At 42.1% G+C, this 24,348-nt stretch overlaps 1 protein-coding gene and 1 long non-coding RNA gene across 3 annotated transcripts in view; one reads left to right on the forward strand and one right to left on the reverse strand.

Moving 5' to 3' along the window:
• The window catches only part of LOC124505339 (uncharacterized), a 35,185-nt gene extending 16,461 nt beyond the window's left edge, over window positions 1-18,724 (reverse strand). The window contains exons 1-3 of the long non-coding RNA XR_006960620.1: window positions 18,254-18,724; window positions 13,869-14,043; window positions 10,165-10,227 (exon numbers count right to left, since the gene is read on the reverse strand). This is a non-coding gene — a long non-coding RNA (uncharacterized LOC124505339). The remainder of the gene's footprint in view (window positions 1-10,164; window positions 10,228-13,868; window positions 14,044-18,253) is intronic.
• C2CD3 (C2 domain containing 3 centriole elongation regulator) overlaps window positions 1-24,348 on the forward strand; it is a 145,157-nt gene that overhangs the window by 112,729 nt on the left and 8,080 nt on the right. For both annotated transcript variants that reach the window (XM_047071267.1, XM_047071268.1), the window contains exons 29-32: window positions 2,627-2,791; window positions 7,806-8,023; window positions 11,397-12,315; window positions 15,342-15,453. In XM_047071267.1, coding sequence (XP_046927223.1) covers window positions 2,627-2,791; window positions 7,806-8,023; window positions 11,397-12,315; window positions 15,342-15,453 — 1,414 coding nt within the window. The remainder of the gene's footprint in view (window positions 1-2,626; window positions 2,792-7,805; window positions 8,024-11,396; window positions 12,316-15,341; window positions 15,454-24,348) is intronic.

A 24,348-nucleotide genomic window follows, 5' to 3' on the forward strand; every position in this document is an offset into this window, starting at 1 on the left:
AGGTCGTGGGATACAAAATCAACATACAGAAATCCACTGCATTTCTATACACTAATAATGAAGCAGCAGAAAGAGTAATTAAGAAAACAAAATAAAAAAGAAAACCATCCCATTTACAAATGCAAAACAGTAAATACTTAGAAATAGTAAAATACTTAGAAATAAATCTAACCAAAGGGGTGAAAGGACCTGTACTCTGAAAACTATAAAATATTGATGAAAGAAATTGAAGATAACACAAAGAAATGAAAAGACATCCCATGCCCATAGATCAGAAGAAAAATATTGTTAAAATGTTTATATTCCACAAAGCAATCTACATATTTAATGCAATCCCTATCAAAATACCAACAGCATTTTTTCACAGAGCTAGAATAAACAGTCCTAAAATTTGTATGGAACCAGAAAAGACCCTAAATAGCCAAAGCAATCTTGAAAAAAGAAAAGCAAAGTTGGAGGGAATCACAATTCTGGACCTCAAGTTATATTACAAAGCTATAGTAATCAAAACAGTATGGTACAGGCACAAAAATAGACACATAAGTCCATGCATGGAAAAGAATAGAAACCCCAGAAATAAACCCATAATTAGCTGGTCAGTTAATCTTCAACAAAGAATGCAATGGGAAAAAGACAGTCTTTTCAACAAATTGTGTTGGGAAAACTGGACAGTAACACACAAAAGAATGTACCTGGACCACTTTCTTACACCATACACAAAAATAAACTTAAAATGGATTAAGGACCTAAATGTGAGACCTGAAACCATAAAAGTCCTTGAAGAGAGCACAGGCAGTAACTCTCTGACATCAGCCATAGCAACATCTTTCCAGATGTGTTCACTTAGGCAAGGGAAACAAAAGCAAAAATAAACTATTGGGACTATATCAAAATAAAAGTTTCTGCACAGCAAAGTAAACAACCAACAAAACTAAAAGACAACCTACTGAATGGGAGAAGACATTTGTAAATGACATATTCAATGAAGGGTTAATATCAAAAATATATAAAGAATTTTTACAACTCAACACACAAGAAACAAATACTCCAATTTAAAAATGGGCAGAAGACATGAACAGACATTTCTCCACAGAAGACTTACAAATGGCCAAGAGATACATGAAAAGATATTCAACATCACTCATCACTGGTGAAATGCAATCAAAACCATAATGAGATATCATCTCACACCTGTCCAAATGGCTAAACTCAACAGCACAAGAAATAAGTATTGGCAAGGATGTGGAGAAAAAGGAACACTTGTGCACTGTCAGTGGGAATGCAAACTGGTTCAGCCACTGGAAAATAGTATGAAGTCTCCTCACAAGTTAAAAATAGAACTACCCTACATAGAGGAATGACACTACTGGATATTTACCCAGAAGATACAAAAACACTAATTCAAAGGGCAAATGCACCCTTGTGTTTATTGCAGCATTATTTACAATAGGCAAACTATGGAAACAGCCCAGGTGTCCACTGATAGATGAATGGATAAAGAAGATGTGATGTGATGTGATGTGTGTGTGTGTGTGTGTGTGTGTGTACATGCGCGTGTGTAATGGAATATTATCCAGCTATTAAAAAGAATGAAATCTTGGGGTGTCTGGGAGGCTCAGTCAGTTAAGCATCCGACTCTTGGTTTCAGTTCAGGTCATGATCTTGCAGTTGGTGGGATTGAGCCCCCTATTGGGCTCTGTGCTGACAGTGCGGAGCATACTTGGGATTCTCTCTGTCCCTCTCTCTCTGCTCCTTCCCTGTTTGCACTCTCTCTCTCAAAATAAATAAACATTAAAAAATATTTTTAAAAAGAGCAAAACCTTGCCATTTGCAATAACATGGATGGATCTAGAGCGTATGATGCTAAGCAAAATAAGTCCATCAGAGAAAGACAAATACTGTATGATTTCACTCCTATGTGGACTTTAAGAAACAAAACAAATGAACAAAGAGGAAAAAAAAAGAGAGACAAACCAAGAAACAGACTCTTAACCATAGAGAACAAACAAATGGTTACCAGAGGAGAGGTAAGGGGGATGGGTAAAATACATGAAGGGATTAAGAGTACACTCTTGGGGTGCCTGGGTGGCTCAGTATGTTAAGCATCTGACTCTTGATTTCAGCTCAGGTCATGATCTCACGGTTTGTGAGATCAAGCCTTACATCAGGCTGCACGCTAACAGTACAGAGCCTGCTTGGGCTTCTCTCTCTCCCTCTTTCTCTGTCCCTCCCCTGCTCATTCTCTTTCTCTCTCTCTCTCTCTCTCTCTCTCTCTCTCTCTCTCTCTGTAATAAAAAAAAAAAAAAGAATACATGTAACTTGATGAGGACTGAGTATGGAATTGTTGAATCACTATATTTTACACCTGAAACTAATATAACACTATATGTTAACTACACTGGAATTCACATTTGAAAAGAGAGGGAAAAAATAATAAAGGAGAGTGGTTAAGACTGAAGGCAAGATTATTTGGAAGATAGTTGTCATCTAAGCAAGAATTACTGAAGCCAGGACTGTGGTAATGGGGATGGATTTGCGATACCATTGTAGAAGGGTTATTTGTTGATTGTCACATTAGTTTTCTCATTGGCTGGGAATTTATTTTGGCCCCATTTATTCCTGACAGAAGCAGTACTGCAAGAAGTCAGGCATCACGCCATGAAGAGCATGTACAGAACATCCGCCGATTTCATGAATCCCTGCAGCAGGGAGAGGCAGTTTTGCCACATGATGACAAACTGACCACATTGCCTTTGTCCTCCTCCCACACTTCCATTCTGACTTCTCTCAGGTAAGACCCTGTGCTTAGAAAAGACACAAGAAACCATAGTAAAGCACAAGGTAAATGGGCTATGGCAACCTGCAATACTGCTGTTCTGTCAGCTACCACTGCCCTGGGAGGTGTAGGAGGGGACTTTGTCTGTGTTAGTGTTGCATTGGACCCTGGATCCTCTCAAGATTCTTCATAGATAAATCTGTCTCTACTTGGGGCCTTCCATTCCTTCACCGGCTCTATACTATTATATTATTTCCACTAATACAGGAACTTTAGATTATTCACCAAAGCTAATAATTATACAGCTTCATATCTACTTTACAATTTATAGACCCTCATCCTGCCCACTGTCCTCCTCACAACCACTGAATTCATCCAGATCACCATCTGTCCTGTTAATGCTTCCCTCTTTGTTAATTCAGTCAGCATCTGAGCCACAGAAGCACTGTGAGAATTGAAAGGGCCATTATAGATCATCTGAATCAGCACCTGGGTTATCTAGTAAGAAGTGTGGTCCTGTGAAAAGGTCTTGGCTTCAGAGTCCAACAGCCTTGACTTCCAGTCCTGGCTCTGCCATTCCCAGAAAAGGAAGGAGATAGTCTGTTGCCAGATAATTATAATGATGTGTGATAAGAGCTGCAGGTTTTCTGGCCAAGGGTAGATGGAGGAATGAGTAACATTCTAAATTGGTTTTGGGAATATTTAAAGAAGTCACACTTGAACTAGTCTTTAAAGGAGAAGGTCAACAAATGTGAAGGACATTCTATGCAGAAAACACGCTGAGACCCAGAGGCTTGAAACAGCAAGTCACGTTTGGAGAAATACCAGCAGTACAGTTGGGATACAGCTGAGCCTAAGATGTAAAGAGCAAGGAAAGTTCTGTAGCACCATCTTGAAGGGCCTTGAATGTCAGCTTGAGTTTGGACTTTTAGAACAAATGATCCTCAAGTGGAAAGTGATGGGGAATGGAGGAAGAGAGTGTGTAAAATTTGAGGAAAAAATATTTGAAAGATTTTATATTTGGAAAAAGCTAAAAAAAATTTTTTTTTAATTATTTGGTTTCTTAAAGCAAACTCAGAAAAGAATTGGCAAAATATTTTTGATTGGTGGAACATAGGTTAAAAAGAATTGAACAGTTATACTATAGACTATGGGAAACTGTTCAAATTTTTGTATTATAAGGAAGTGGTATGTTCAGATTCTCATTTTAGATTCTCAGCTAGAGACTGGAGGCTATTTAAGTAAAACCATTAACAGTGTGTCTGCATTTTGTTGGGTCACTCACATAACATATTTTAGAATCTACCAAGAAAGAGAAAAAGAAACTCTCGTGCAGTTCTCTCAGTGTCAGCGCTATTGACATTTGGGCCAGATATTTTGCTGTCTTACACATTGTAAGAATTTAGCATCATCCTTGGCCTCTATCTACTAGATACTAGTAGCTCTCCTGCCCCGATTGTGACAACCAAAAATGTCTTCACACATTGCCAAATGTGTTCTTGGGGCCAAATTACCAGGCTATAAACCACTGCCCTAGAACAGTGGTTCTCAAAAGTTAGTGTGTGTCAGAATCACGTGAACAACTTGTTAAAACAGCAATTGTTCTACCCACCCATACAGTTCCTAATTCAATAGGTCTAGGATAGGGCCTGAGAATTGGCATTTCTAAGAAGTTCTCAGATGATGCTAATGCTGCTAGATCTAGAACCAGGTTTTGAAAACTGCTAGTAGATGAATTCTCTAAAAATGGAGATGAAACAAAATAACGACTTTGCATTATTACTTCCTTAGATTCACAGAGCCCTAAAACAGTGCTTCTTTTGAGTCACAGCAATCCTATGAGGTCTACAGAGCAAATATTAATAAACCTTTTTCACAGATAAGAAAATTGCAGCTTAGTATTAGTAGGTTCTATACCCAGAACCTCTGACAAGATCAGTTGGGTTTGCACATTTTCTTTAAAGCTTCACCCAGTTAACATTTGTTTGCATTTTCCTGCTACAAGTGGCAGGTGGCAGACACCCAAATGTAGACACCTAAGTAAACCACTGTGATTTTTTAATTTTATTTATTTTTTTAATTTCCATCCAAGTTAGTTAGCATATAGTGCAACAATGATTTCGGGAGTAGATTCCCTAATGCCCCCTACCCATTTAGCCCATCCCCCCTCCAGTACCCTCTGTTTGTTCTCCATATTTAAGAGTCTCTTATGTTTCTCCCCCTCCCTGTTTTTTTTATTATTTTTGCTTCCCTTCCCTTATGTTCATCTGTTTTATATCTTAAAGTCCTCACATGAGTGAAGTCATGTGACATTTGTCTTTCTCTAATTTTGCTTAGCTTATATAATACCCTCTAGTTCCATCTATGTAGTTGCAAATGGCAAGATTTCATTCTTTTTGATTGCTGAGTAATACTCCATTGTGTGTGTGTGTGTGTGTGTGTGTGTGTGTGTGTGTGTGTGTGTATTTATATATATACACACCACATCTTCTTTATCCATTCACCTGTTGATGGACATTTGGGTTCTTTCCATAATTTGGCTGTTGTTGATAGTGCTGCCGTAAACATTGGAGTACATATGCCCCTTTGAAACAGCATACCTGTATCCCTTGGATAAATACCTACTAGTGCAATTACTGGGTTGTAGGGTAGTTCTATTTCTAATTTTTTGAGGAAACTCCATACTGTTTTCCAGAGTGGCTGCACCAGTTTGCATTCCCACCAGCAGTGCAAAAGAGATCCTCTGTCTCTGCATCCTTGCCAACATCTGTTGTTGCCTGAGTTGTTAATGTTAGCCATTCTGACGGTTGTGAGGTGGTATCTCAGTGTGGTTTTGATTTGTATTTCCCTGATGATGAGTGATGTTGAGGATTTTTTCATGTGTTGGTTGGCCATCTGGATGTCTTCTTTGGAGAAGTGTCTATTCATGTCTTTTGCCCATTTCTTCACTGAATTATTTGGGTTTGGGATGTTAAGTTTGATAAGTTTCCTATAGATTTTGGATACTAACCCTTTATCTGATATATCATTTGCAAATATCTTCTCCCATTCTGTTGGTTGCCTTTTAGTTTTGCTGATTGTTTCCTTCGCTGTGCAGAAGCTTTTTATTTTGATGAGGTCTCAATAGTTCATTTTTGCTTTTGTTTCCCTTGCCTCTGGAGACATGTTGAGTAGGAAGTTGCTGCAGCTGAGGTCAGAGAGGTTTTGCCTGCTTTCTCCTCAAGGATTTTGATGGCTTCCTGTCTTACGTTTAGGTCTTTCATCCATTTTGAGTTTATTTTTGTGTATGGTGTGAGAAAGTGATCCAGGTTCATTTTTCTGCATGTCGCTGTCCAGTTTTCTTAGCACCACTTGCTGAAAAGACTGTCTTTATTCTATTGAATATTCTTTCCTGCTTTGTCAAAGATTAGTTGGCCATATATTTGTGGGTCCATTTCTGGGTTCTCTATTTTGTTCCATTGATCTGAGTGTCTTTTCTTGTGCCAGGACCATACTGTCTTGATGATTACAGCTTTGTAATACAGCTTGAAGTCCGTAAATCCACTGTGATTTGAGAGTTGTGGCTTCTAATGACAGATTAAGGATCAGCTTTGTATTCTCTCATTTAATTTGCATTTGATGGTAGAACACAGCAGACTGTTCCTAACAAAAGCATAAAACGACTTTCAATTTACTTCACAGGTATTTAGTGTCTATGTAGTGCCAATTATACCAGGCACATTGAGTGTACCAGAGAAATAAAGAAGGTTGAGATATTATCTTCTGTTACCAAATGCTCATGGCCTAGTTTGGGAAACTAATACATGATAAGAAAACTAAGGTGGGGGGGCACCTCGGTGGCTTAGTGGGTTGAGCATCTGACTCTTAATTTCAGCTCAGGTCATGATCCCAGGGTCATGAGATAGAGCGCCACGTCAGGCTCCATGCTGAGTGTGCAGCCTACTTAAGATTCTCCTTCTCTCGAGGCACCTGGGTGGCTGAGTCGGTTAAGTGTCAGACTTCGGCTCAGGCCATGATCTCGCAGTCTCTGAGTTCGAGCCCCGCGTCGGGCTCTGTGCTGACAGCTCGTAGCCTAGAGAGCCTTCTTCGGATTCTATGTCTCCCTCTCTCTCTGCCCCTCCCCCGTTCATGCTCTGTCTCTCATCTCTCTCTCTCTCTCTCTCAAAAATAAGTAAACATTAAAAAAAAAAAAATTCTCCTTCTCTCCCTCTGCCCCTCTCCCCTGCTTGTGCTCTCTCAAAAAAAAAAAAAAAAAAAAAAAAAGTTAAAATAGTATAGGGACAGAGCAAGGGGAGTAGCTTGAACTCAGGCTCCAGCATTCAGAGGTATGAGGCAGAAATGAACCTAGTTGGGACAGGGCCCATCTATTATGGAGAAAGCACAAGATTTGGAGTCCTGAGTTCTGGAGAATGGTAAGAATGAATGTGGCCCCATTCAAAGTTTTTGAACAGATTTTTTTTTTAAGTCATTTATTCATTATCCATTCAGCATTTATTTTGTGACAAGCACTATGCTGGGTACAATAGATATAAAGGAATCAGCACAGAGCTCACAGTACATCAGAGGAAAGAGATGTGAAACAAATGATGTGATTGAAGAGTACAGAACTGTGAGGCATAAAGGAAGACCTCTTAAACCAATTTAGAGGCTCAGAGAAGGCTTGCTTCAAGGGATCACTTACTTGAAAGATCAAGAATGATTGTGAGGTAATCGCTTCTCAGCCTTTTGGCTTAGATCAAGTGAAGAATGACTGTGAGGTAGCAAAGGTCAGTGTTAGTCCAGAGTAAGGCCTTAGTCTGTCAGAATAAGAGGATGTGAAGACTAGATAGGAATGGTAGTCAAGAATGGTTCCCTACAGGAGGGGAGATTTTTCCTGGACATAGAAGAGGAATCTCATTAGCTAGACATAAGGAGTGGCAAGTTGCCCCCAGTAGCCAGATCATAGTCTGAGAGTAACATAAAAGATGCTTGTAATCCCAGTGAATGACCCTTTTGTCCTGTTCTCCCTTTCTTTTTTTTTTTTTTACAGGAGGAATCTGAGTGAGCTAGATCAGATCCAACGGTACTTCAGTCAGAAGCTCACCAAGCCTTTACTTCCCCTCAGTCCTCAGCCTCCTGCCGTCATGCAGTCCCAGGAGATTCATAGGGACCATCTTGGGCCCGGAGCTAGCAGCCTAGACCCTGACAGCCAGTGTCTTCTGGAGAAATCCAATAACCTGGTGTTGCAAGTCAGCTCCTTAATCACAGGTATGGCTCAGGGCCCCTCTTGTTGAGGAGTTATGGTCACTGGGTGCTATTCAAAAAACATCCCTCAGGCAAGCCCCTATGACAAATGAGAGACCAACAGCTTTCACTATATTATTTATTTACTGTCTTCCTTTTGAAAGGAGAGATTTAAAAGCATGGCACAGGAAATTGTGAAGTGGAAAGCACATTGGACTGAGAGGCCGGAGACCCAGGTCAGGTTCTTGGTAGGTTTTTGCCCAGACTTACGATTTGACTCAGCATACCTTTTCCCTTCTTGAGGATTCCCTAGCCAAAACAAGATGAGAGTGGATTAGGTGAGCTCTTTAGTAGCAGTTCTTGAACTTGTGCCACTCTACTTTCAGGAAAAAATCAACTATAGACATATTTAAAATTCTAGTTCTCAGAGCCCAGAAGCCTGCATTTTTAGCAGGTACCTCAGATGATTCTAGATATTGGTGGTCCATAGTCAACCCTTTGAAACACCCCTTAAAGCAGTGGTCCTCACTCTGGCTGCATATTAGAATTCTTGAGGGAGCTTTTCAAGATCCAGATGCCCAGGCTGCACCATAGGTCAGTTACAACAGGATCTTTGAGGGTGCAGACCCAGGCATCAGTGTTTTTCATAACTGCCCAGGTAATTCTACTGTGCAGCCCAGACAGAGACTACTATAGAATAAGTATTTCTCAAAGGTGCCTAAGCATAAGAATCACCTGGGGTACTTATTCTGAAATACAAATTCCTGGGTCTTCTTCCATTCTATTGAATTAGAATGCTGGGTTAAGGCCTGGGAACTTATATATCAGGCACAGTTTGGGGAATTGTGAGAAATCAGTTAGATCAGTACCTTTAGCCATCATTTGGTGTCATTTTTGCTGAAGTAAAATATGTATATTGTACACCGGGATGAATAAGTTTAATTTTCTCTGTTTAAAGTGGAAAGAAGCCACTCATGACTGATATGAAGTACAAACCTTCTTCCTACCCTCTTTCCCAGATAGCTAACCTGTCAGTAGCCAGGGTTTCCAAAGTACATGTTTGGCTTCCATTTGCTTGGAAATATTCAGTCATCTATTTATTGAGCACAAACTCTGCCAGGTACCACTATGTTACTGGTTCCAGGAAGATGGACAAGACAAGCATTATCTTTGCTTTCATCAAGTGTACATTCTATAGTCAACTGAAGAAACTGTCCCCCAGAAAGAAAGGATAAGAGCAGAATGGAGGCTTGTTTGGGGTAGAGGTGAGAGCATATAGAGAACCCCTTTAAATGGGTATATTAAAAGAGGAGAGAGAAGAGAAATGAGGATTGAAGCTGGAGGACCTTGAAGCCAAGTTTGGGAGTTTAATCTTTATCCTGGAAGAAAATGGGGAGTTCTAAGCAAGGTGATGACAGAATGAGAACTGACTTTTATAAGGAGAGGATGAATTTTGAAAGGGAGAGAGGACTAGATCGAAGAAAACAATTTAAAAAAATTTTTTTTATGTTTTTTAAAATTTATTTGTGAGAGAGAGAGAGAGAGAGAGAGACAGAGCATGAGTGGGGGAGGGGCAGAGAGAGAGAGGGAGACACAGAATCCAAAGCAGGCTTCAGGCTCTGAGCTGTCAGCACAGAGCCCAATGCAGGGCTTGAACTTGTGAACTGCGAGATCATGTCCTGAGCCGAAATCGGACACTCAACTGACTCAGCCAACCCAGGCACCCCTCGAAGAAAACAATTTAAAAAAATAAACTTCCCCAACCTCCATCGTGTCTTAGTACACTTTGGAAGAAGTCATTACACAAGTAGGTACCAGTGAATCTTGAGAGTGAGTTACTGATGGGGAGGAGGGGGTCTCATTTATGCCACATCTGTGTGCCAGGTCCTTTGCTGGACTCTAAAAATGCAACATGAATCAGATACGTGGTCTCTGCCTTTAAGAAGCTCACAATCTGATGGGGAAAACATACACAATAGCATATTAAATGCTTCCTTATAGAACAAAGCTGTATAGCCATCCCATCCAGCTGGTGCACCTAGGAAGGCTTCCCAGAGGAGATGCAGTAGAGCAGGGCCTTGAAGGATGGACTGGTATGTAAAAAGCGGAAAGACACCTCCAAGACAGAAAGGATAGTTCAGGCCAAGGGATCAGGATTGACTAACCTTCCTGGTTCCTGTTCCTGTTTGCAGGTAGAGATGTTCCATTTTCATACATCTACTCACTCCCTTTAAGACATGAAAATTGATAATGTATTAAATTTAGCCAGCACCTCCTATAGGCTGAGCACTCCCATCAGGTGCTATGAGGGAGATGTGACCCCACACCCCAAGAGTCAAATCTGCCTCCCAATTCCTAACATTCTCTTCTTAAATAATAATGTAAACAAACCATTTAGTAGTTCTATTTATTAACTTATTCCCTCCCATTTAATCACAAAAACAATTTGAAATGACTGGTAGTTTCCACTTGTTGTTTATATATGTGCCACAAAGTGTGTGCTCATTTATCTGATGTATTCTTTACTATAACTCTGTGCAAAGGATGGTGTTAATAACATTTTAAAGATAAACAGGTTGAGAGAGGATAGTTTGCTCATGACCACAATAAGTGACAGTAGAGATTTGAACCCAAGACTGACAAGCTCCAAAAACCTCTGTTCTTTCCATAATGCCATCCTCCCTCCATTTTCTCTGTAATAAACCTCCCCTACTTTACCAATTGGGTAATAGATTAATTGCTTTTATTTTCCAAGTAAAATATATAGTTTTTTTTTTTTCAACGTTTTTTTTTTTATTTATTTTTTTTTGGGGACAGAGAGAGACAGAGCATGAACGGGGGAGGGGCAGAGAGAGAGGGAGACACAGAATCGGAAACAGGCTCCAGGCTCCGAGCCATCAGCCCAGAGCCTGACGCGGGGCTCGAACTCACGGACCGCGAGATCGTGACCTGGCTGAAGTCGGACGCTTAACCGACTGCGCCACCCAGGCGCCCCAAAATATATAGTTTTAATAACTGTCATCAAATAGGTAAATAAGTAGATTCTCATTTTGGTTTTTAATATAGGTAATTACTGAAGTAAATGGAAGCATGAACATGCCTACCAGGACTCCTAGCTCCCAAGAATTCCTGAGCATGAGCAGATAGTCTCTGAAAGCATTTCCACAGATGTAACCACAACTATAAACAGATTAGATTTTGGTCCTCTGATGTTAGAATAAAGTGCTAGAAATCGTACTGCCTTGAATATAGTTTCACTGACTTGGGTGGATTAACGATCTTTAAGATTTTTCAAAGTCTGATTGCAAGAATACATCTGAAGCTAGAGCCTAGCTTGGGAAAGTTGAGTGGTCTGTGGCCCTACCTTGTAGTAAGAGTGATATCTGTTGCTGTTCAGATCTGCAGACCATCACCAGGAATTCTCAAGCATCTTTGAGTTCTCACCAAGCCAGGAGTAGAAGCGGAGAAGTCCCCACCCTACCAGATGCTCAGGACACAGGGGCCATGCAGGAACGAAGAACAGCTCCCAATATGTCATTGGCACAAGTGCTGGATGAGGGCAGAAACTGCCTAACTCCCCCTACTCTTGAAGAGACTTCAAGCAGAAGAGGACTGCTCCATGAGTCCCTGGGGCACACAGTACCCGATACAAGGATGCAGAGCAGTGAGGAAACTGAGGCAGACCCAGTCTACAGCGATGAGGACTATGAAGAAGACATCATTGAGCCCAGGACCCTTAATGACATCACCACTGTGACAGACAAAACTAGCCCTTGGTCCAGTTTCATGTCAGACACAAGTGAGATCATCAGCCTTCAGCCTGATGAGGTGCATAGGGAAGGACCCTCTTGTCCTTCAAAGCCTTTCCCCAGAGAGGAGCTCAAGGGTAAAAGTAGCCCTCTGTCCAGCCCAGGAAGAGCTGTCAACCCCCACCTGCTTAGGCAGGGTTCTCCTAGGCAAAGTCTTGTTGCTTGTGAGGGTGAAGCCTCTCAGGCAAGGGATGGAGAGCCTGCCTTAACAGACCCGCAGCTCATCTCACAAGTAACATTCTCAGGAGCCCAACAGAGCAAAACCTCCATGGGACTGAGCTCACCAAGAGCAGATCAGGACCAGGAGCCCAAGCCAGAAGCCCAGACTGAGAATGAAGCTGCCTCCACAGAGCTAAGTGACTCTGCTGATAGCTTTGAGAAATTCCCTCTCAGCCTAGCCTCCCAGAGCAGAAAGGAAAGCCATCAGGGCCTACCCATCAACTGCCCTGACATCCATCAGAAGCAGGCAACATCTGGATCAGAGGTGTCCACAAGGCAGAGTCTCCTGTATCCTTTGGTATTTCCCACAAGTAGCCCCTTACACCATTTCTAGCATTTTGGATGCTAGCACTTAGGCCAACCTAGTGTGTGCGTGAGTGTGAGCATGAGCAGTGGCCTCCCTCATGGAATGCACTGGGAGATATAGGAAGCTCCTTCCTTCACAAGACTTGCCGGTCCTAATAAGGTGCTATGATGCTACTGTTAACCCCTGCCCTCTGAAGCATAAGGTTTTGAATTAGGTTTAAGTGTTAGTAGCACATTCATTGGCCTGGCCCAGCCTGATTTATTGAATTAATCTATTAGGTATTTTACACTTGAAGGCAGGGCTCTGGATGTAAGGAATGAGACCATTAATCTCAGTTGAAATAGAAATGGAGGGTGCAGAGAGAGGGAAAGGGAGAGTACTAGCAGTGATTGAGTATTTACTATGTGCCAGGCACTTTACATACCTTTTCATTCCATCATTGTAAGTCCTGAAGGTATCATCATTTCTATTTTGCATTTAGGGAAACTGAGGCCCAAAGTTATAGTGACTTGCCTAATACTTCATTTTTTTCAGAAAAAGGCAAGTAATAACAAGGAGTAATACAAGGAGTAAGACAAGGAAAGAGGAAGTGGGCACAGTTGAAATGGACTTGCCCGACTCCCCCTACCCCCCAGAAGGATAGTGTCAATGGAGAGAAGGGGCACCTGCCATTCCCCCTCTTCTTCCTTTGAAACACAGATGGCCCTGTAATGGGAAAAACTACCTAGACCCATCGACAGCCCTCATATCTGTTGCCTACCCCGCTGAGCAGATCAGTTCACCTGGCATCCCAACGGCCAGCAAGGGTTACTGCACAGCTACCAGTGAAGGGGGCTGCTTTACTGAAGAGATCTTTCTCTACCCGAAGCCAGGGGGCCTGTTTTTGACCCTTCTAGACCCATTTTCTTATTATTTGTGTGACTTCCGGCATACAATTTAACCTTTCTGAGCCTTAGTTTCTTCACCTATAAGATGGGGGCAGTAATCCCTTACCCACCAGACTGTACACTCTCTAGGTAGGTCAGGGACCTTGTCTTTTTCTGTGTCCCCAGCACCAGACATTACACAGAGAAGGGATCAGTAAATGTAGATTGAATTGAACTATCCTAATTTCACAAGATTCCTGAGAAAATCAAATGAGTGTGAAACATTTGTACATACTGTATGATGTGATTCTTTTTGCAGAGCAGAGAGAAACTAAAAGGTAGAGGGGTAGGGATTCAGAAAGGCTGAAACTATGAAATGGCTGGAGGGTGAGCACTGAAAGCAGACCACCTCCAGTGGAGTTCCTTCCTAGCCTCACTCAGCCTGGGTTCTGACGATGCTGCCTTTACAGTCAATTTAGTTGTGCTCAGAATACATGGTTTGTGCTGGAGCAGTCACATGTGACCAGGTCCTAAGCAGTCACATGTGACCACATGTGACTACTAAGGGTAGTGCTCTAATTCAGACCTTCCCAAGTATTCATCCTTTCAAAAAATGGGTATTGCCAGGCTTGGTGCTCTCCTGAAGACAGATTTGAAGTAGACTTTACCTTAAGAAGTTCTTATCATGAGGCAGGAGACAGGCAGTGATAGAATTTATTGTTCTAGGTGTTGTGATGAAACCTGGACAAAATGCTAGGGAGCAAGAGGAGGAAGCTGCCACAACACTGGATATATCCCGGGAAGAGAGACAGTGGAGCTGGACCTCAAAGATGAATAGACATCCTGTAAACAAATGAGAAAATTCTAGTTATAGTGAACTGTGTATGCAGAGGCATAGCCAGGTGAAAGAGCCTGACCTGTGGGGAGCAGTTCACTCTGCTTAGAGTCCAGGGGTACATGAGATGGTGAGCGGTGAGGCAGGGCTACATCTTAAAGAGCCTTTTATGCCTGGCTAATCTAATCTACATCATAGATGGGAGAGAATTAGGTTCAAGGAAGAGAAAAACAAATACAAAGTAGACTTAGAGAGTTCTGTTACAAGTTGCTAGGTAAGTGATGTCATTGACTGGATAGGGACTAGCACATAAAGACAGATAGTTTTGGAGGAAGGTACAGATTTCCATTTTGGACATATGCCTACAAGACCTCCAAGAGGAGGCCAGCTATAAAGGTAGGTATCTCCGGAAATAGATAAGGGGAGCAGGCAGAGCATGGAAAAGGAGAACCACCCACACAAAATGGAGCCTTGAGGATACGCTTCATTCAGTAGATACTTATTAAAAACTTACTATGTCCCAGGTACTGTGCTAGGTGACAGGAACATGACTGAAAAAGAGATGAATAATCTCTGCCCTCTTGGAGCTTAAATTCTAGCATGGAAGAACCATGATAAAACAATTTGAACCAGAACCATATTTAGCTTATTGAACAGAAACAAAAAATTGGAACATCAAAGTAGTCCCCTCCCAAACTGAATCAGTGCTTTGAACAAATATTTTTGGAAACACCATGTTCTCAGCACAGTACTGGGTACATCTAGTACCAGGAAAAGTGTAAGATGTGGTACTTGACTTCTAGGGCTCAGATGCAGACTGGGTGAACCAGCTATATCCACAGACAGCCCCTCATGTAGAGCCCTCATTCCTGGATGTTGGCAGAGGACAACTGGGAAGACCAGCCTCCTTCAGTGTCAGGCATCTCCCTCCAGCCTAAGACACTGTCCTTGGGGCCACCTTCCAACCCAACCCTGTCTGACTGGCTTCTAACAGGTCAGTTGTGGGTCAGCAGGACCTCAGCAAGTATCATTTAAATGTTGCGTACCAGCCTCATGCAGGGCTCTAGGGAAATAATGAGGGGAAGGAGGGATCACTGAGGTCTAACATTAGGAGAGGAAGGATTTTAACTGACCCTTGCAGAAAGTATAGACTGCGACTTGTTAGGGTGGGCAGGGCCTTCCAGACAGAAGGCACTACTGTACAAGAATAAGTTGGACAAGTAGGGATGACTGAGGCCAGTGGAGATGCCAGTCTGGCAAGGGGGGCAGATTTCAATGTATCTGTGCCCCTTAACTACCATTATAGCCCGGAACCCATTGTGGTGCCCAACTTCTTTTTGCCTCCTCAGCAGTTGGAGGCCTCCCTGCGGATCCTTTCACTCTCTACAGCTTTGCCACCGCCAGCCACAACAGATCAGGTAAGAGAACAGCTGGCTGACCCCCCTCTCCTAGAGTCCTCATCTCTTCCATGAAAGCATGGGCACAATGCAAAGCTGCCCAGGCCAGATTCCTGAAAAGGCGGCAGCAGTGGTCACTCCCCAAACTTGTGCTGAGCACATTCTGGGGGCCCAGAGGTGCACGAGGTGCTCAGGAACAGTGAGGAAGTGCAAATGAGTTAAGAGCAGGGCATCATCAGTTAAGATGATATGTGGAAGAAACAGTGCAGAAACATTAAAAATAAGACTCAGCCAAGAAATGAATACTGAGTGCTGTGGGAGCTCCACTAAGCCAAAGGTGGGCTTGAGCAGAGGAAGCTTCAAGCAGGAGACGCAACGTCAGCAAACTGTGACAGATGAGTTAACATTTGGAAGAAGAGAATATCAGAGATATACCTGTTGTTGTTTACAGAACACCTTGTAACCATCATTCATCCGAGCTGGGTGGTTGGAACCCAGGTACAGATCCCAGCTCTCCTCTTTGCTGCCTTGGCACAGCTCTGGACCTTTCTTACAGGTGCCAAGAAAATATTAATAATACTATAACTACTTTTGTAATCATTCAGCATATACTTACTGAGTACCTGTATCAGGCATTGTGCTAGGTTCTGAGCATACAGTAGTTAAGTAAGACAAATTCCCTGCTTGTGGAGTACAAACAGTAAACAACAAAAAAAAAAATATTGACAGATTGTGATGAGTACTAGGTGTTCTGATAAAGAACAGGGTCTCTGAGTAGGCAGTATTTAAGCTGAAAGATGGTAGTCATGGTGGTGCTTGCTAGGCACTGTTCAAAGCACCTTGTATTAACTCTTTACATTCAGCAACCTAATGAGGTACATATTTTATCTCTGTTTTTAAAGATGAAGAATCTGAGGCACAATCTAGAGATTAAGTATCTTGGCTCATACAGGTGTTAAGTGATAGAGCAAAAATGGGAACCTAAGCACTCTGGTTTCAAAATCTGTGTTGCTAACTACTATACTTAGAAGGAGCCAGGGGTGCCTGGGTGGCTCAGTCAGTTAAGCATCTAACTTCAGCTCAGGTCATGATCTCACAGTTCGTGAGTTAAAGCCCCACATCGGGCTCTGCACTGACAGCCCAGAGCCTGGAGCTTGCTTCTGTGTCTCCCTCTCTCTCTGCCCCTCCCCCGGCTCACACTCTGCCTCTCAAAAATAAATGAAGATTAAAAAAAAAAAGGAGCCAGCCATGTAAGAAACTTGGAGAGGAGTATTCTAGGTGGAGAGAACAGCAAATGCAAAGTCCCTGAGGCTGAAAGAGCTTGGCATGGTCTAGGAACTGACACAGAGCCAGTGGCACTGGAACATAGAAACTGACATAATGAGGCCAGAGGGCCCAGAGCACACAGGACATGTAGCCACGAGAAAGAGTTTAGATTTATTCTAAATGCTAAGATATCCTTTGAAGTGTGTTAAGCAGGGGAGTGAGATCTGATTTAAATTTTAAAGAATTTACCCAGGGTGCTGAATAGAGGATGGGTTGTCTTTCAGATTTGGTAGCATGATGGTCAAGAGTAACTGCAGTGATGTATTGGAGAAAAGAGCCAAAATAGTGCCTGTGTACCAGGCACTTATTCTAAATTCTAGGGGTGAACCAGGCATAAAGCTCTTGCCTCATGGAACTTAAAAAAACAAAAAAAAAAAGATAATTTCAGAGAATAATACATACTATAAACAAAATATATTAGCCTATTAATTGTAATAGCTGACTCATATTTAATGCTTATTATGCAACAGACATAATGCTAAGTGCTTTCATGTATAAGCTCATTTAATTCTCCCAACAACCCAGTAAGATGGGATATTGTTATCCCCATTTAAAAAAAGGAAAATTGAAGCTCAGAATTTTCCATACAGACCACAAGATATTATCTCTATTTTATATAGAAACTGAGACCCATAACAGTTAAGTCACTTGCCCAGGGTCTCCCAAACAATAAGTGACTTAAAACATATGATTTAAAACTCTATGCTTTCCATCACACCACTTTAAAATCATGACCCTTGACTTAAGGTATATTTTTCTAACCGATTTGCCTTTATATGGGTTTCATTTTGTACTTAACACTTAAACATTTTTTATGCTCTTCCAGAGCCTACTTTGATGACCAATTGGGTCAGTCCAGAAACATCTTGAGAGCCTGGGGGATAGTCCTAAAGAAAAGCCATCAGGTGTCTGATCCCTTGACTAGTTTTCCTTCTCCCTCAACTTCCCCAGCACCATTTTGAGGACATCTCATTTATTTGGCACATGGATCAACCTAAATTCTCATACATCTTAGTTTTTATCAGGTTTGTAAATCCTTCCCAAAGGAGAGGAGAGATACCAGTCCCGACCCAGGAGCTCTGCGTCTTTGTGGCCTTTATTCCTACTCTGGTTTGTGGTCACCAGCTCCTCTCCTTCCTCTTGCATATCCCATACGTACCCATCAGGAGTTATGCTAGAGTCACAGACCTTGATCCAGGTACCAAGCACAAGCTTTTGAGCAAGGCACCCATGAAGTGAAATACTGAATCTGCTACTAAGTTAATGAAGGGATCTTGAGCAAGAGACTTGACCTTTGAGTCTCTGTTTCCTTATACATAACATCAGGCTAATGAATCTTACCTAATAGAATGATGGCAAGAACTACCCTAGAGGAAAAAATAGACACTGTTGGTTCCCTTTCCCTCTTCCTCTCCCAGCCAAGTGGGTGAAATGTCAGTGAGTCACACCCCCCAGGAAGGGAGTCTGTGAGCCACTTTGAGCTGTCATCTCTCACCTGCCACACAGACCCGCCGTTCCTTCTTTCATATATCTGCCTTCATGATGTGCCAACTCCCAGGAATTTACTGTCTTTGATCTATTGTAAGATAAAAGTGTGGGAGAGGGAGAAATACGAATTTTCACTTCAATTAAAGGACATGTCTAGTTCTGAGAAGATAACAAGCCTCATATATTTTTCAGCCGTTTTTCTTTCTTGCTCACAGCAAAACTCCATTGTTTGTGTGCTGTTCTCAGGGCCACCTCTCTCCTCAGGACCTCATTCTGGGTCCTAGTTAGGGTAACCAGTCATCACAGTTCACCCAAAACTGTCACATTGAAAGTCCCAGGCCCAAGAAACCTCAGGAAGTTGGTGGTCCTCACTAACAATGACCCTCTCTCACTATTTGATGCATTCATAGCAGCATATTTTCTGAATCTGGTGCTCTTGGTTGCTACCCAGTGCTTGGTAACCTAGGAATCAAATCAAGTATGTATTTAAGGCACTAGCAAGTAGAGGCACCAAAAGCTAAGAGAAAAAAAAAAAAAAAGTAAGGATTACATGTATTTTTTAAAGCATTGAAATAGTTACCATGGGATAAATCAACTTTGATTCACCTCATTATATTTGTTTTAGATCTAATTGTGAATTTTATTTGGGCAGCGGCACCATAATCTTCTCAGCTTACAGTCTCTGAAGGCCTTAAAAGTGGCCTCACTTTGAAGAATTTAAGACAAGAAATATACTTTTATGTTTACCCACATACTATTTCTGGTGTTCTTCATTCCTTCTTCACATCCTGATTTTTTCGCTCCATTTCCCTTCAGCATGAAGAATTTCCTTTAGAATTTCATGAATTGCAGGGGCGCCTGGGTGGCTCATTCGGTTAAGTGTACGAATCTTAATGTCGGCTCAGGTCATGATTTCACAGCTTGTGGGATGGAGCCCCATGTGGAGCTCTGCACTGGCAGTGCAGAGCCTGCTTGGGATTCTCTGTCTCTCCCAGCTCAGCCCCGCTCCCCTGCTCACATGTGCATACTCACTCTCTCTCTCTCAAAATAAATAAACAAACATTTAAAAAAAAAAAAAAGAATTTCATGTATTGCAGACCTACTGGTAACAGCTTCAATTGTCTGAAAATATCTTTATTTTGCCTTCACTTTTTAAGGATATTTCTTCCACTGGATATAGAATTCCAACTTGAATTGTTTAGCATTTTAGAGCAATCATTCCATACTCTGACTTACATTGTTTCTGATGAGAAACAACCATCATTCTTATTGTCGCTGCCCCAAATGTAATGTGACCTTTATTCTCTGTTTTTAGGGTTTTCTCTGTTTTTCAACAGTTTGACTACAGTGTTCATAGTTGTGGAGGATAGGGGAGAAAGAACACATAGGTCTATTCAGCAGTATTAGCAATGTTTTAGTACTTAGGTTTGGTTCTATTGATCTTCAAAAACAAAAGAGCCAGTTATTTTACCGGCTGAATGAGTTTATTCTGGAATAGTAGAGGTATTGCACTTTGGGAACAAGCAAACTATGGTAAACCATTGGCACATGTGCAAAACAGAGAGGGGCTTGCTTTTATAAAGAGAGAGGAGGAAGCTGGGAGGGGCTTTTCAGCTGAGTTCTCCTTGGCTGAGTTGTTGCTGGGCCAGGAGAATTCTTCCTTTTTCCTGCTGGGGTATGTAAAGTAAGATTACTGTTGAGGAATGCTAGGTCTGCTTCTTACAAGTGACTCCATTTTAAGTGAGGTTTCCTTTATTTTCACAGTTGGGTTGGGTTGTGGGTTCACAGATGTTCATTTTTATTCTGCTTTATAATTTACATATGTTACATAGTTTGTTATGTTACACAGTGAAATCACAAATTTGTATGTAACTAAAATTTTAAGAGTGATTGAATGGTGAAAAATGGAGACACAAGCTCCTGCCATAAATCTGCCTGTGAATGTGGAGCGGGGAAATAGAATAGCGGCTGGAATAGCATAGGCGATAAAGATACAAGGTTTTGTTTTATTTCATATGGGAATGGCTACAGCTTTCTTGATGCTAATGCAATGATCCAATAGAGAAAAGGAGAAGGAGAAGGTGCAGGAGAGGGAGAGAAAATAGAAAAGATGGTCCCTGAGTCAGAGGGGGCATGGGGTCCAGAGCACATGTGGAGGTAGCCTTTTGAGAGGAAAAAGAAAACTCACCCTGTAGCATGGAGGAAGATGGAGAAGGTCGAGAAGATGGGTGCTAAAGCAAGTAGGATTAGAAGTTTGGCGGTAAGGTTTCCCATTTGATGAAAGCTTCTATTTTCTTATCTTCTGTTCTCTGTAATGTCTCAGGCCCTGTCAGCAAAGTGAGAGTCGGGGAAGGGAGGGCAGGAGCCTTGTCCTGTACCCTCATTTGGGAATTTCATCTATTCTGCCTCCTCCTAAGGCTGGCCTTGGCCCTGAAGATTGAAGAGAAGCATTTTGAGAGGCTGCTGGGCTCTTCCTAAGGAGTGTCCTAGGACTGCTGTGCTATAGCTAACCTGCTGTAGGGCCAGGCACACAACTCATCCCTGCAAAAGGAAAGAGCTTGTAAGTGCTGGCTCAGCTGCTCTGGCCTCACCATCTAAGGGAAGGCCTAATCCTTCACTCTAAGTTGAAATGATGCCCCAGAGCCCAGGAACCTCCCAGACAGTCTCCACTTCCAGCATCCGTGAAACAGGTTTTTTTCCTGCTCCTTCCCCAACAGTATAGTCGATCTAGGTCTCTGTGTGACATTAGTCAGTCAAGTCTTCTGATCTTTCTGAGTCTGTTTCCTCATTTGTCAGATGGGATTATCAGGCCTAACAGGGAAGTTGTAGAATGCCAAGTGCCACACAGAGAGGGTATAGAGGCCAGCCCTTAGCTCTCCTAGTCATGACTGCTTCATCTCCGGTTGTCACCTCTTCCAGGAGGGGAGGAAGATGGGAGGACTGCTACACAGTCAACCAGTGGCAGTTTCATATTACTTGTGAATCAGGTTCTGCTGCCTCTGCTTTCTCTTACCTCTCCGGATAAAGTACCTCTTCACTGGGACAGCTTCTTGGTATTTATGTAAAGTTACTTTTTTTGTTGTTTTGTTTTTTGTTTTTTACTGTAAAGTCACTTCTGATTCTGTTTGCTTAACTGCTTGTGGGCAAACTAGTTTTATCAACTTCCTTAAAGGGGAGGAAGGAGGTAGAAGATGAGACAGCAGTATTTTACATCCTGTTTTCCCCAGGTTTATGTCCTTTGCTCTTGTAGATGTTTCTTTGGGAAAATCTCAACCACTCCCAAATACTTCAGTTATTATTTACAGTTTGACGACTCTCAGATCCTTATTTTCAGTCTAGACTTCTTTTCCATGCTACAGACGCACATGGATCCAACTGTATCCTGGCCATCTTTTCCTTGATGTACCTCAGACAGTTCACTATGTCCCAGACTTGAACTTGTCACCTTCCTTTGCTTCCCCCACTGTGCCATCTGCATTCCTTATCTCTGTAAACCCAACTACTATCATGTGGCTACTTCTGCCAGAAGCATAGATATCATCTTCCCATCCTCTTGCTCCTTTATCCCCCGTGACCTGACCGAGAGCCAATCTGCTACCAGGGTCTGTTAATTCTACCACCTTTTGTATCTACTCGCTTCTCACCATCCCATTATCTAGTCTCAGTCATCTTCCTCATGACTCTTTCTGACTAGTCTCAGTCATATCCACTCTTTCACACCACTGGAAGGGAGAGGGACTCTTCAAGGTTGCCACATTGAAAAACCCATATTCTTAAACCACTTATCAAATCTGAGTGCCCAATTTATTTGACCTCAGCGGCATGTAACATAATTGATCTCTCTCCTTTAAACACTTTCTTCACTTGTTTCTAAGGCATCAGTTCCTCTTGGTTCTCCACCTCCCTCATGGTTGCTTCTGCTCAGCTACCTTTACTTGTTCTCCCTTACTTCCCCTACTTGGTAATATAGGAGTCACCCAGGACATAGTCTTTATACTTCAGTCTTTGCATTTGCTTTCTAGATGACCCCATCTGATCTCAAAGCTTCAAGTCCCCTCTGTTTGCTGACAACTGCTGATGGTTATCTTAGCTCGCATTTCTCTTGTAAACTCTAGACTCATATGTCCAACTGCCTACTCAGCAGCTCCATTTGGATATCTGAGATACTCGAATGAACACTCACTTCAGATTTTATTCCTCAGATCTGTTCCTCAGCCTTCCCCATCTCAGTTAAGCAGCTACTCTATGCTTCTAGTTCAGTTGTTCAGGCCACAACCCTTGGAATCACCTCCAGTGCCTCTGTTTGCAGTCCACCAAGAAATTCTGGCAGCTCTGTCTTTAAAATATATCCAAATCTAACTATAGTAAAACCTTGGTTTGCAAGCATAATTCATTCTGAAAACAAGCTTGTAATCAAAGCACTTGTATATCAAAGTGTATTTCCCCATAAATAATCAAAACTCAGATGATTTGTTCCACAACCCAAAAATATTCATATAAAAATGATTTCAGTATTGTAACATAATACAAAATACAAAGAAAATACAAAATATAAAGAAAAATAAATTAACCTGCACTTACTGTTGAAAACTTCATGGTTGGTGTCAGGGAGACAAGAGAGGAGGGTTATTGTGTAGGACAACTTTCACTATCACTAACAGAATCACTGCTATCTATTGGCTCAGTGGAATATTTTTCTTTTTGGGCAACAGGAACTTATCCAATGACACTTGCTTTTGTCTCCTTTTGAGGAGGCAATGTGACATTGCATTGTCGTTAAACAGATTCATCACTCACACTGCTACAGCCTTGTTCAGGTTCTTTCTTTTCTACAAAATTTTGCACTGTTTTTCCACATTTTACACATCTCCCTAATCTCATGTGAAGTGAGGGATTCCTCCGCCTTTTTCTCCTCCTCTGCAGACGAGATGCAGACATAGACTTCTTATAAAATCTTGCAATTTCGGCCACTCGTGTAACTCGTTTGTACTTCTTGATGATTTCCTTTACTTAAACTCCACCATAATCATCTCCTTCTTACTGCCTTTCTTTCCAGCCTTTTTCTGCATGGGGGCCACTGTACATGCTCACATGGATGTTGACTATAGTACAGTATTAATAAACTTGTCATATATTGTATTTAATGTAACTGGCAATAAGGCAGCAGAGGAAAGGGTCTCTCTCTGCAGACCCCTGACCTAGAATGAAGCAAAGCATTCCTAAGGTTACTCTTGTATGGAAAAGCAAAGGACGGTCCATGGGTGCTTTGAAGTGACAAAAAATACACTAGTGCCAGTTGTGGGCACCTTCCAACATTCTGAAAAATCACTGATTTCTGCCAAACACTGCGGCCTGAGACCAAGCATCTGAGCATGGATCACCCACAATCCCACAGCGAGAGAGGGAGGAGAGACACAGAACCATTGGCTCAGTTGTGATGTGATGTTCGGCGTCATGTGCTACTTGTATTGCAAGACATTGCTCATTTATCAAGTTAAAATTTACTAGAAAGCTTTGCTTATCTTGTGGAACGTTCTCAGAACAAGTTACTCGCAATCCAAGGTTTTACTGTATTTGTCACGACTCCAGCCATTTCCACCCTGATCTAAACCACCATTACCTCTTGTCTAGATTATTGCAGGAGTCTCCTCACTTGCCTGTCTGCTTCTGCTCTTGCCTCTGGCAACCCACTCCCCATACAGCATCTGTTAACCTTTTAAGATGGTGAATAAATCATGTGACTTCTCTGCTTGGAACCCTCTAGTAACTTCTTATTGGTGACTAGGAGAGCCAGAATTGGGCCTGAGGACATGGAGACCAGAGTGTAGGAAGGTAGTTTGGGCCTCAAACTTGAAATATACATCTTCCGGCAAATTAAAAAGCCATAGTCCTGAGTTCGGTGCAGGAGAAGACGGAAGGCCCCTTCCCTCAGGACCTCATAGTTCCCCAGGGGAGCCAGCTTTATATCTCAGTCCACCAACTCCATCAAGTGTCCGTCATGCTTAAAGAACAGGACCTGGTACTACAGGCTTTGCCTTCAGAGAGCTGACAGTTCCTAGTGGCCTCCAAACCACTCACTTTCTAAATGATATTAGCCTACAG

The sequence above is a fragment of the Lynx rufus genome, unplaced genomic scaffold, assembly GCF_022079265.1.
Source record: "Lynx rufus isolate CCGP_SWC_20201006 ecotype Redwood Valley unplaced genomic scaffold, mLynRuf1.p SCAF_9, whole genome shotgun sequence".
Taxonomy (NCBI): Eukaryota; Metazoa; Chordata; class Mammalia; order Carnivora; family Felidae; genus Lynx; species Lynx rufus.